We start from the raw sequence: 13337 nt of genomic DNA, 5'->3' as shown, positions 1-13337 counted from the left end.
AGAGAATGTCTTCTCACACAAAAACGTCAAACCAAACAAGCTTAGCATTTTCTTACCAAATGCTCGAATCTCTCGGAAACTTGTCCTTATCCAGCTGTCAGTAAAAGTTGGCGATATAAAGCTGCTGGTGCTGACCGCAGCTCACTGCGTCACACTGTAGCTAAACTTTCCTCCTTTTGTTGATTGTCGCCATTTTAGAAAATTAGGGGCTCATACAGTCAATTACTCATGTACTAATTTGCTGTTCCTAATTGAGCCTATAGATTTAGCACTTAGCACATTTAGCACACGCAGGTAACAGCGCTGCTGCCCAATGTATTAATTCTCCATGCCAGACGTTACTGATTTTATGACGGAGGCTGCGGGCCTGATGGAAATTGACCACGGGCCGCATTTGGCCCCCGGGCCGGACTTTGGACATGTCTGCGTTAGGCACTGCGGGATGGTATACTGTACCTTTGCTCCGCTGTCATAACGTAAATAAACCTTGTTTTCCACCACACTGTAACCGGGAAATTCCACATACTGCGTTGCGACTCCGCTGCGTTGTGCGCAACACAACACAGCCATAGTAATGAATGAGAGCGGTTCCACATGCTGCTTGTCCACCATGCTGCGCTGCCAACTTTCCACAGTTCAGAAAGCCCCAAACAGAAACAAAAGATAGTCTACATCTGAATACAAAGAAAAAGACCTTCACGCAGGAAAGATTTTGTTCTCCTTTGCTTATTGATTGGATGAAACCAAAAGCGGCTACTCTTCCTTGTCTGTGCCATTGTCATCAAGACAAAAGGAGCAAACGCCTTCCTCATATTAACTGGCACTAACAAGTGTACAGATATAAGTTACTGTTTGAGTCACGATTCTATCAATTAAAAGTTAAAACAACATTGTACTCACCCATTATAAATGAAGCACGTGTAACATATTTAGTATGTGTTGTGTTTTTATTTTTATACATTTGTTTTCTGTTTTGAAATAATATAGTCGACACTTGTGAGCGCAAGAGAGGGAGAGAGCAAGAAAGAAAAAAAAAAGATACGATTTGACTATGCTCCGTCCTGTCGTTTTTTGCTCTTTTAGCAGTGCCTCAGCACAGTGGAGTGGAGCCGCAACGCAGTATGTGGAATACCCGAATCAGGGCGTAAATCTTTGCATTCAACGAGGACAGGGCAGGCAAGGCCACAAGCATGACTTTTCAGAACGGGCAATGTGACGTCCTGACACAGCCCGCCTCCGAAATAGTAAAAAAACCTATAAGGAAGTGGATCAATGTTATCTATACATTGTTTTGTATCATCTATACAATACCTTGTCCCATCCCCAGTTAAAGGGCCCCTATCATGAATAGTCAATCATTTTGGAGCTTTTAACTATGCTTCATTGCCGATTTCTAACCCGAAAAATTCCCAAAGGGTTAATTTCCTTTAATTGGTGCATGCTCAGTTTTCCCCACGCAAAGGATTGACCACGGTGCGTTAGGAATTACTTAACTGACTTCCACGTTTGCTTTTTCCCTTTTTTTTCAATGGCATTAAGCAGGCAGGTGGACAAAGCAGTAAGTAGTTGCAGCAGCAGTAGTAGTAGTAGTAGTAGTAGTAGTAATAATAAACTAAACAATGTAAACATACTGTCATATTTCAAACAGTTGCAAATGAACATTTATCATTTATATATGAAGCTAAATATATTTTTAAATATATGCAGAGAGAGAGAGAGAGAGAGAGAGAGAGAGAGAGTTACAGTAGAATGTATGTTTGATAACATTCGGAATGGATTTTTATTCAAAGTGTGAAATCGTGACAAGATGAGATCATCTGGGTAAAATTACAGCAGCATTTACTGGTACGATGAATCATTGACGCTCCTGTATTGGCCACGCCCATGATCAAAACCGCAATATTTGGTGGAGGAAATTAGGCGTGTCTGAAGGCCTGTCAGAAAAAAATTCTGTGAAATTACTTCGACAGGCTCAACAAAGTACATAAAAATAAAAATGTAACTACTGTATATTTTGGTTTTGTTGCCACTAGATGGTGCCCGCACTACAACGAAAAAAGTATGTTGAGCATTGGACTTCAATCACATGTATGAAATTTAATGATACTGTAAAGTTTCATATTTTTTCAATTTTGTTCAGCTGAGTTAAAAAGGTTTATGTCACAGTGGGCGAAGGAAATATTGATTTCATATTTTGAAGCCCCGCCTCCATCATATATTTCAACGGATCCTGACCATTTTTGGAACAGTTGTGCCGCTAAGTCTGATAATGGTCCATGCCAAAGTGAAAATTAATTGGGTCAACCGTCAAAGAAAAAGCGGCAGCAGTTGAAGACTTAGCAAATGACCATAAATGGGGCAAAATTGCAAATTCAAAAATTCTTAACTCTTTTCTTATACATCCTAGCATATGGCTCTTTGATCTCTTTGATTGTTTTTTAGGTCTTTTGCTGCATTCAGATGGAGCGCGTCGTTTACGCTCTACACGAGGCGTTTTGTCGCGAGGTCAAGATGAAGTTCACTTTTCACGCTACAGTATCAAGGGGAGGGGAGTGAGCTTGCTGTGCACTTTACAGTGGATCCGGAAAGGAGAGCATTGCTGAGAACGTTCACTTTTCCGGGATATGGCGGAGCCAATATTTTCTCCGACAGCACCTTTATTATTATAAGTTTCAATGTCGCAATGAAGTGGCCAATACCGTGCTAAATACTGTACTGTCAGTCCTGCACTATCGTTAGCTTAGTACAGTAACTATGGTTCAACAACTGTTAAAAAAAAAAGGAAGCAAACGCTGCAGATACCAGTTGTCCCAATTCCCCCCTTCCGCCTTTCTAACAGCCAGGTGAGTGCTCTTTCTTGGCTCCATTTTGTATTGAAAGCTCAGCTGGCCGTATTGGATAGCTCCCGGTGACCGCAAAGCAGCCGCCATGGTTCATTCCTGCCCCCTGGTTGAGACGTTGAACGTTCCCGAAGCTGATTGGCTGATGCGATGCGACACGCGACAAAAGTTCAATTTTTTTAACTTCTCGCGCCACGCGTAATTTCGCGCCAAGTGTCGCTCCTTCGCGTCCAATCGCGTCGCTCGACGCGTCATCGCACCCATCACGCGAACGCCATTGACTAAAATACAAAACCGTCGCACTTCGCACTCCATCTGAACGGGGCATTAGGGTCCTACATTTGCGTAAAGATTTTGGTAGCTGTAAGTCAAAGCAACTGGGTGCAATTACAGCAACTTTGTTCGTATTGGCGAGACATCGGACTTTGAGGCGATGTAGTGGTCACGCCCATTGGCAAAAAGTCGTAAAATTTGAGAACCTTCATGTTCCATGCCTCAACGCTAATAACTTTTTTGTAGGTCTTGAGGGCCTACATATGCCTAAAAATTTTTTATAGCTCTAGGTGAAACAGGCCGTGACACAGTAGAATTGTTTGACTCTAGGTGGCACTAAAAATCAATTTTTTTGATTTTATATATGAAAACACTAAAACATCGAATTTTACAGCAGGTCCGACGAGTGTGCAAATTTTGGTGACTTTTCATATATGTTAAAGCCCTCAAAAAAAGCGATTCATTTGGGAGAATAATACTAATAATAACTAGAACTGCCAGCAGTTATTACAGGCCCTCGCAGAGGTAGGATGCCCGCATGCATCATGGGATAAGCAGTGAACAGTAGAAGGCAATGTTTCAGAAAAGGTCACAGTGTCAATAAGCATTTGTTTACAATAGGTGCAATACATTTGTAAGAAAAATATGTAAGCAGAAGGTGAATGTAAATAAGTAAAAGTATAGTATTTAGCACAGCAAAGAGAAGTTTATTGGAATGTACATGAAAAGAAGATGTGTGAGTGTATGTATGTGTAATGAGTGTGTTTGTGTGTATCCTAGTTGCTGTCTGTTGGGGATTGGTCGTTGACGTCATCAAGTTGAATTTTGTGTGCTTGGTCGTACATGTAATCAAGTTGATTTTCATGTGCTTCTTCCTCTGTTTGGGTAGATGTATCTGGTAGAAATGTAATTAAAAAAAAGTATAATCACGAGATGTTGATGTGGTTATGAGATTTTTTTTTCTGAAGTAAATGTAAAAACAGTCGTTGAGAAGAAACCGAGTGAGAAGTATTGTGTGTGTGAGTTGTATATGTTGGTGTTTGTGTAGTGTCTTACCATCATCGAAAAATGATTTGTCTATGTCTGATATTTCCAGTTTTGCCTGCACTTCTGCTAGCTGCTGCTCTTTGAAGGCTAGTTTTTGCTGCACCGCGCGAAGTTGAGGTGTCAAGTGGACCAAGTGTTTCATGACATGTGAACTGACAGTTATGCTGCGTTTAGTACAGTCTGAGGCAATCAAATGCAGTATCGTTGCATGCGTACTGTAAAGACAAAGCAAGTTGATATGAAGAGCTTAGTGGGCCACGGCCATCATCAAACATCATACTATTTGGTGGAGTGGTGCTTAGTGGTGGCCAATGGCTTTTCTGACAACATTTAAGAGATATAACCTCAAGGGGCTCAGAACAGCACATAAAAACGTTAATGAATTGCTGTATTTTTTGCTGCCACGAGGTGGCGCTTGTACTATGATAAAAAAAAATAGGCTTGTAGGTGTGTTTCACATTGGACTCCCATCCCATATACGACGTTTTGAAAATATCAGATCATCTAGGTCTAATTACAGCAACCTTTACCGTTTTGGAGAGACATCGAACTTTTAGTTGGTATAGAGGCCACGCCCTCTGTTGAAAAGTCATAAAAGCTGAGAATTTTATGTTCTCGCAGCGGTCGCTGCTCGGGCCCTAATAATAATAATCTCAGAAGAACAAAAGGGACCTCGCAGCGGTCGCTGCTCGGGCCCTAATAATAATAATCGGAGAAGAACAATAGGGACCTCGCAGCGGTCGCTGCTCGGGCCCTAATAATCCGGAGAACAATAGGGACCTCGCAGCGGTCGCTGCTCGGGCCCCAATATTAATCCGGAGAAGAACAATAGGGACCTCGCAGCGGTCGCTGCACGGGCCCTAATAATCCGGAGAAGAACAATAGGGACCTCGCAGCGGTCGCTGCTCGTTCCCTAATAATACTCTGGAGAGGAACAATAGGGACCTCGCGGCGGTCGCTGCTCAGGCCCTAATAATAATAATCTTGAGAAGAACAATAGCTGCTCAGGCCCTATAATCTGGAGAAGAACAATATGGACCTCCCAGCAATCATTGCTCGGGCCCTAATAATAGGAATCTGGAGAAGAACAATAGGGACCTCGCAGCGGTCGCTGCTCGGGCGCTGATAATCTGGAGAACAATAGGGAACTCGCAGCGGTTGCTGCTCGAGCCCTAATAATAAGAATGAATTAGAGCTGTGCGATATGGCCTAAAAAAAAATCTTTTTTTTTTTTTCACAAAAAAAAAATTTTGATTCACAATTTAAAATGATTTTCTCCCCCCTACCTAAAATAAATTTGCAGATGACAAAGAAATTGTGCAAAACAAGTTTGAATTTTATTTTGTTTACATTTTCCCTTCTGGAGTTAAAGTGATATGAACAAGCCACACAAAAAAAATGATGGCAAGCCCTGCCTGCCATTGTAAACAGTGACAATGTAACTTTTCAGTAAGCTTTATTTAGCTCCAAACTGACACAACACACTCTCAAATGATCTTAAAAGAAATTCAACATAAAATTATAAGACGCTTGTTTGAGGTTCATAAAAGAAAGTGCAAACAAAACCTTCTGTTACCTGAACATGTTTTGCAAAATCAAGAGGTGCTTGTATGGTATGCAAAAAGGTATTTGGTCACTATTTTAATTCCATGAATAATTTTAACTTAAATATCTTCATCAAATGAAATTAAAGATCTACAGTAAATAGTCGCCTTCCATTGAAACAACTGTGAAAATGTAACTTTTCAGTAAACTTTGCTAACTTACAGTGACACAAACATAACATGAAATAAAATGTATGTGACCGTTTAAGATCAAACATTTACAACACTTTAACAACTTGCCATTCAGTATCCAGTTACCACGTACCTGGGGTCCAAAACTTTCAACAGGTAAATAAACCCGCTCTTTTCCACGGGCACCGTATCTTTTGCAATATACATTGCGGCTGCATCTATGACAGCTTTTCACCGGGCCTATTTTTCATCATATCGGATACAGTTTGTAAATGTTTCCAAGACGGTAGGGTGTTTTTTGGTGGCGTTAACGTTACTTGGGCTGCCGTGGTCTTGTTCATGTCACAAGGTGACACACCTCTCCCGCACAGTTGCATGCCTCTGTTTAAGGTGCTGCAGTAAATTGGTAGTACTGCTCCCTTCGGTAGCAACAGCCTTTAAACAAGCTTTGCAGCGAGGCGATGTTTGTTTTTTGTCTGACGCCACAAACCTGAACCAGTTCCAAATAACTGAAGATATAGTTCCTTTCTTCGGAGCGAGATCTGCATCTTCGTTGCCATTTTGTTTATGTATTAAGTGCAGGCAGGGTCGATGCACTCTGCGCTCTCTGAACTACGGGAGCTCAGCAGGCAGCAAAACTGGTGGCGCAAAATAAAATGAATTTTCATAACAAATCAATCCTCAAAAAGTAAAAATTCGAATTAACCGATAAAATCGATTTATCGCCCAGCCCTAGAATGAATGTTATGCAGCTTGCCATAAAACAACTACATTTCCCATGATGCTTGCCACACCGGGAAGCAATTTGACGGCTGGACCAAATCGGTGCTAAACTTGGCATCAAACGAAATCAAAGAAGTGACCAAAGCACGCACCATACACCAAACCAAACTACACAATTAAAAGTACACACGCAGGTCTCTCCGGCACCCTTGTGTGTTTTGAATGAATTAAGCAACAAAAAAAATCAAGCAAGAAGTTGTCAACCGGCGATTGCTAAGTCATTTCATGGAGCAAAAAATTATTCCAAAACAATAAAACCAAAGCAGGCAAATCAGCTCCAAATTATCAAGAAAGAAAGACAAACATTTTACCGGTTGACACACACCGCGGCGAGATTTCGCTGCACAGATGGCACGATCTCTTAATCATGGTCACGACTGCGTGCTGTCTTATTTAAAGGTGCTGTTTTTTTTTTTTTTTTTAATAAAGAAAACACAACAGTGCATTTCAAAGCATTCCTAGCTAATTCTGTGCTCCCAGCCCCACCTGAGCAGGTAAACATGACGGCAAAAGAAATCCGTAACTCCCCTACACTGTCACTGGACTGGCAGTGAAAGAGTAATTACACGTCAGCCGAATCCACTTCTTTTAGTTTCTTTTTAGTTCCAGAGTTGATTAAGAGAGATTTTGTACCGAGTTGGCCGAGTAAACAGCAATATTTCATTTATTAGTTACAACATTTTACTGTAGAAAATGCCGAAGTGACTAAAATGTGTGTTTGTGAGCACATTGCTGGACATTCAATGTCAGTCATTTGCGGGTGGAACTTTTGTCATGAATATTGGGTTCTCATGGAGACCAAATCCTATTTGATCAAAGGAACGTGTGTCAGTGAATACGATCAAGGCACTGTTTTGCATTTTAGTTTCAGTAAAACAACTATTTTTGGCTCCTTCATTCACTTCTTCTCCCTCGTGAGGATAAGTGGTGAAGATGATGGCTGGATGGATGTTTTGCAAGCAGCAGCGTTGACAGACATAAAGGTGAAAAGCACGGTTGGCCAACAAGACATTTTACTTCCTGGTTAGAAATGTCAGGACCATAAAACTAATATTTAATAAGAAAATAAATTGCCAATGTGCCAATTTCATGCATATATCTAACTGTGGAAAGTGTAAAAGTATCATGATCCTTTAACAACCAATCATGGCCCTAACTAATACATCACATTAATAGATGCAGATGACCCATGATTGGCCGTTACCTGAGCCTTGAGCAAGTGTGATGTCAATGTCGACAGGAAGTGGAAAATTTTGTTTTTAATGTATTAATTATACATGAAAATAAAGGTTATCAAATTGTCACATGCCTCATCTTCCAGTCACTTATATTTTGCAGATTATAATGGAGAAAAAGCACATCACTGTAGCCCAAAGTTGAACGTTGAAAGTTCGGGCCAGACTGACACTATATTTAAGGTGTTCAATCCCACAGTTGAGGGTGTTGAAAATGTCCCTGAAATGCTGCGAAGTACTGGCTAATTTATTGCAAAAGTAATGAAATTAGGATTTATTTGTTAGTATAAAGTCAGGACTCATTTCTTTTATAACTTTGCTGAGTTTTGATTTCATATTTGTAACGTTCAACATTGAGGTGCAGATCACATCATTTGACAAACTCGCTAGGAGTCTCCAGCACATTCCTAGATACATTATATATTAGATTTGTTAAAAATATAAATATTCCTTTGCCTGTTTCCAAGCAATCACCGGCATCCTTGATGGTAAGTTGTCATTTTAATTTGACTGTACTTTTTGACTGTTAATTTTACTGTACTCTTAGTTTGCCTGTAAATAGCAAATATATAGGCTATATCCTGTAGTAGGTGTGGTAGTGTTTTTTGTTTGTTTGTGTTTTTAACATTTTGGGTGATATGGTCTGTCATAGATAAACAACAGAGATTAATCTGATGATGTTATTGTAACCCTGTTTAAAAGATGTGCCAAATGATGTCTCGAATTAAAATTACACTTTTTAGCTAGATGTTTTTTTTAGTGTTTTGTAGTGTTTTTTAGTGTTTTTGTCGTGTTTTGTAGTGAAAGTATATTTTAGACCTGCTTTTTATTTATTTATTTTATAGTTTTAGTACAGTGACAACGTGATACCCTTGCTCACGATTATTAGACCGTAAGAATCTTTGAAATGTGAAAAATGTGGAAAAAGGGATGTCTGCAATTACGATTGCAGTTACTCTCTCTATACATTCTCTGATATTGTTATTCAAACGTGCATTTAATATATCTGGTCAAAACCAGTCAATGCGGGTCTCTTTTGTTGTGTTTCTGGTGCCAAGCCCAATCCTGGCTAAAGGTCTAGCTTGCAACATTTTCCAGATAGATGAAATTAGCTCATCAAACAACACAGTCTGGAAGGTTTGGAGACAAAGCTAGATGAGCCAGATTAGGATGGTTTAAAATTTTGCACAAGAGGAACACTGTATATGATGGTTGAACGATTCTGGAAGTGGAGTTTCTAAGTAGGAAAGAGGAAGACTAAATGGGATTCATGGAAAAGCAAGGTAATACGTTCAGATTGCTAAATGTTCATACAGAAGATAAAGGGCACGGATAAATGAGGTTACTATGTTGCCTTGGTTTCTCTACATTCATTTAGGAGCGGTGGTCCACTGATCTTCGCCGCCGCATCTTTTCATTTCTTTAGGGCTCAACAGTGCGACCGATTCACCCACATATGTCCACCTTTATTCTGTAGTATGTACTTGTGAAAATTGCATCCGGTCACACCGCTCAAGTACACGTTTAATTAGTACCTAGTGTACATGGATTTGGCAACTTTAATATGTCTATTTGTGGGTCATAGGATGACTCTGGTGTAGTGTTCAAAACCTGGAATGTTCTTTGTGAGGGATGTACTCAAACTACCAGAATACATCAGGAAGTTCTTGATTTGGTTCTTGCGGTTTAATTTGCACTATTTTTGTGTATCATCCAGAGGCTTCAACTGAAGCAAGTCATATAATCTCAGCAATCAGTGAGGTACCCTCTGTCCCTGCTCCATCTGACACAGAGGCGACGCCAGTCAGAGGTAGTACCATCAGGCTGCTTTTCCTCTGCATATCCTGCATGTTTCTTGTTTGAAAGCGTGGAAGAGGACCATCCCATCTAAATGAACGACATATTCCATGATCATGCCTTTGTAGCTATTATCCACCATAGTTGTTTTGTTCGTTGTGTTTGTGCCTGTCTAGAGGAGTGCAAGGAATGTCAGGAGCATAAGGTAACTGGAGAGACAGCTGCTGTTTCCATTCAATTAGAGTCCATCACAACAGCAGCAGAACCACTCAAAGAGCGTCCAGTAGAAGAGGTGACAGCTCGACTTGCTCAACAAGACCTTGACGAAAAGGAAATCCTGACATGTAAGATAGAGGCACAGTGTAAACCTAAATCGTCTTTTATGCTACCCCCCTTACAAGAAGGTCTCATAGCTTCTCTTTGTGTGCTTTTCAGCTGTGTCAGGAAATCTTGACGACTCATTGGCTAGCTCAGCTACAGCCGCACTGCAAGCCATTGGAGCTCAGGAGGCTGCCTGGCAGGCTATCATGCGACACACACAAAAACTGAAGGAAGCTATGGAAACAGAGGTACAATGTCCACAATTATCTAGTTTGAATTACAGTACTACTGGTGCAGAAATGGATTTTATAAGTTATTCACTGTTTGATTTTAAATCTTAGTAATTGGAGCATCAAGATGGTTTTTATCTTTATAATTTCTGTAGAATACCACCAATGATTCAAACAGTGTCTTAGTTTGTGATTTAGAAATACAAATCTTATTCCTGAGGATGTGTTCCTGAGTTTCTGTCCCCTAAATAAACAAATCCTGTTCACCCTCACTGAATCATCTCATAACTTGTTCTCCGATTCAGGTTCCATCGCAGGAGAAATCAGCCCAGTGGAAGGATCTTGAAGCTTGTCTTGCAAATAGAGTGGCTGCTGTGAACGAGGCGGGGGCATCTCTGCTGAAAGCCAAGTAAGCAATTTTATTTGAACACTTACCAAACTTGACTTTGTTCCAAAAGATTCTTTTATTCCTCTTTCTTTTTTCATTGGTTGAACAAAGCCACAATTTCTGCTTCCACGAACATGTCAAATCAAGCACTTTGTCATCCTACCATCGGGGTGTAAATGCAAGGTTAAGACTTATTAAGCTGAAGAAATAGCAAGCGAGCAAATCCGGCAGCAGCGGCAAAACGGGCGGCAGCAAGGCTGGGTTTACGTTTGACGCGCCCCATTAGAACCGCCTAGCTCCGCACGTACAATGCCGTCATTTTGTCAACCGCGCAGAATCCGCGCTGCCAGATTTTCTGTAACTCGTACCTTCCGGGATTTCTTAACCACAGGGAAATCATGGCAAATTAACTATTGCTCATGGAAGTTTACCGGTACAAACACCTGATTCAGCTGTAAAAGACTACTGTGACCTAAACCATAAACAACTTCCGGCGAGTATGCACACTGGAAAGAGATGAAGTGTGTTTAAAAAAAAAAAAAAAAAAGAAAGAAACTTGGAAGACGCTGAAGTTGGCTTCAAGGCGACCTCCCCAGATTTCAGCTTTCAATTCCACCTTAAAGCATTTAGATGGCAAAGTTTCTCTCATGTTTGCATGCCAAAAGCCCCTGCTTTTTAATCACCCTAATATATTATTTACCAGTGTGAAATGACATTGAGTTCCAACACCTGATTCCTAATATACGTATATAATGGTAGCTGTCAACTGACAATTTAAAAAAATCCGTTTGGCAAAAAAATTGTTAGAAATTCTGTTTGAAATCACTGAAAATTACATTTTGACTGCTAATTGATTAAAATTTGCTTGAATGTAAATAATGTGCTTGGTTCTAAGTTGGCTTCATTTTTTTCATCGGTTTGAACTCAAGTATGTTAGCTGTGGTGCCCCGTGTGCAAAGTTTTTGCCATGTAGTATAGTAGCAAGATGGTGGTGCACACGGTGCAGTGGCTCTTAACGCTCCAGCTTGGTATTGGTTTTTCATTGTTTGTATTTGTTGTAGACTAGAATTTTGTTGTGCCGTCACACCGTACAGTCGCCATAACCTAATCGATCTTGGACTACGGCTCAAATTGCCCATTACCGCAAAAATTCAGTGAAATAACATCCTAGAGGACATACCATGATTGCCCGGGTCTCCCTGGATAGTCATCCCACCCCGCAAGTGTCGGAGACTGAGAGAGAGGAAGCAGAATCGAGGCTACCGATCGGGCTCGGCCGCTAGGCTACGTAAACAAGCACATTGGCCAACACTGCCAAGCATCTTCCTCTCTAATGTCCAATCCATCACCCATAAAATTAATGAACTGATGCTTTGGATGGCGATAAACAGCTTTGTGCGTTATTTTCATCACGACTTCACCAGCTGATCCCCGACGTTGCAGTCGAGCTAGCGAGACGTACGTTGAAGCAACAGGACAGAGACAAACAGTCGGGAAAGAGCAGAGGTGGGGGGCTCTGTGTTGATGTGAACAATGAGTGGTGTTGTAACAGCAGAATCAGTGATACACACTCCTGAGTTTGAGGTTCTGGCAGTCTCATGCAGATTTTTTTTTTTATCTCCCGAGGAAGTTCACGGTGGTCATTGTGATAGCAGTTTACATCCCACTGGAGGCTAGCATTAGCATGACCCTTAGCCTACTGCTAGGCATTATCAACAAGCAGCTGCTCGTGCAGCTGGTCTTTATTGTTGCTGGTGACTTCAATCTAGCATGCCTAAAGACCGTGTTGCCAAAATTTGCCCAGTCTGTGAAATTTGCCACCAGAGGTGAGAACACTTTCGACCATGTTTATTCCAATGTCAAGCATGCCTACAAAGCTACCCCCCTCCTGCTGGATCTGACCACCTCTGCCTGTCTCTCCTCCCCACCTACATTCTGTGAAGGAGGCAAACAAAGCCAAAGACAAAAACAGATATAAGGAAGATGTGACAGGGATTAAACCATATCTCCAACTACAGCAGCAGAAAACAGGTGGCTTCTGAAATTGACAACTTGCTGTCAGAGGAGCTTAACCTCTTTTTTGCCCGGTTCTAGACAAACAGGCCCCCAGCAGCCACACATTCGTCTTCATCACCATCATCATCACCACCTCCTCCCTCCGACACGAGCACAGGAACACTTCAGGAGTATGAGGTAAGCCGTGTGCTGAAGACTGTGAACCCCAGGAAAGCGGCAGGCCCTGATGGAGTACCGGGGAAGGTCCTCAAAGCTTGCGCCGACCAACTAACGGGAGTTTTCACCAAAATCTTCAGTCAGTCCTGGCACAAGGAAACATCCCTGGCTGCCTTAAAACATCCACCATCATCCACCCTGTCCCCAAAACGTCAGCAGCAGAATCCCTCAACGACTACAGGCCTGTGGCACTTAGACCTGTACTGGTCAAGTGCTTTGAAAGCCTGCCTTCCACCCACTCTGGATCCCCATCAGTTTGCCTACAGGGCAAACAGATCAACAGACGACACCATAACCACAGGGCTCCACTCTGTGCTGAGCCAGCCACCTGGAGCACAGAGGGAGCTACGTGCGGATGTTCTTCTTGGACTTCAGCTCAGCATTTAACAACATCATCCCTGACATCCTTGTCCAGAAACTGCTGCACCTAGGCCTATCCACACCAATCTGCCTTA

General features: G+C 41.5%; 1 protein-coding gene across 5 annotated transcripts in view; it reads left to right on the top strand.

Moving 5' to 3' along the window:
• immt (inner membrane protein, mitochondrial (mitofilin)) overlaps positions 1 to 13337 on the top strand; it is a 53357-nt gene that overhangs the window by 9785 nt on the left and 30235 nt on the right. The window contains exons 5-9 of one of the 5 annotated variants that reach the window (XM_088431163.1): positions 8382 to 8402; positions 9632 to 9724; positions 9954 to 10055; positions 10147 to 10280; positions 10568 to 10671. In XM_088431163.1, the coding sequence (XP_088287289.1) occupies positions 8382 to 8402; positions 9632 to 9724; positions 9954 to 10055; positions 10147 to 10280; positions 10568 to 10671 (454 nt within the window). Of the gene's footprint in view, positions 1 to 8381; positions 8403 to 9631; positions 9725 to 9887; positions 10056 to 10146; positions 10281 to 10567; positions 10672 to 13337 lie in introns of all 5 variants that reach the window. The other 4 variants (XM_088431165.1, XM_088431161.1, XM_088431164.1 and 1 more) reach the window with 4 other exon arrangements.

The sequence above is a fragment of the Hippichthys cyanospilos genome, chromosome 13 (assembly GCF_059441005.1).
Source record: "Hippichthys cyanospilos isolate Australia breed blue-spotted pipefish chromosome 13, RoL_Hcya_1.0, whole genome shotgun sequence".
NCBI lineage: Eukaryota > Metazoa > Chordata > Actinopteri > Syngnathiformes > Syngnathidae > Hippichthys > Hippichthys cyanospilos.
The sequence above is the reverse complement of the archived record's forward strand: the minus strand, read 5'-3'. Positions and strand labels throughout refer to the sequence as shown.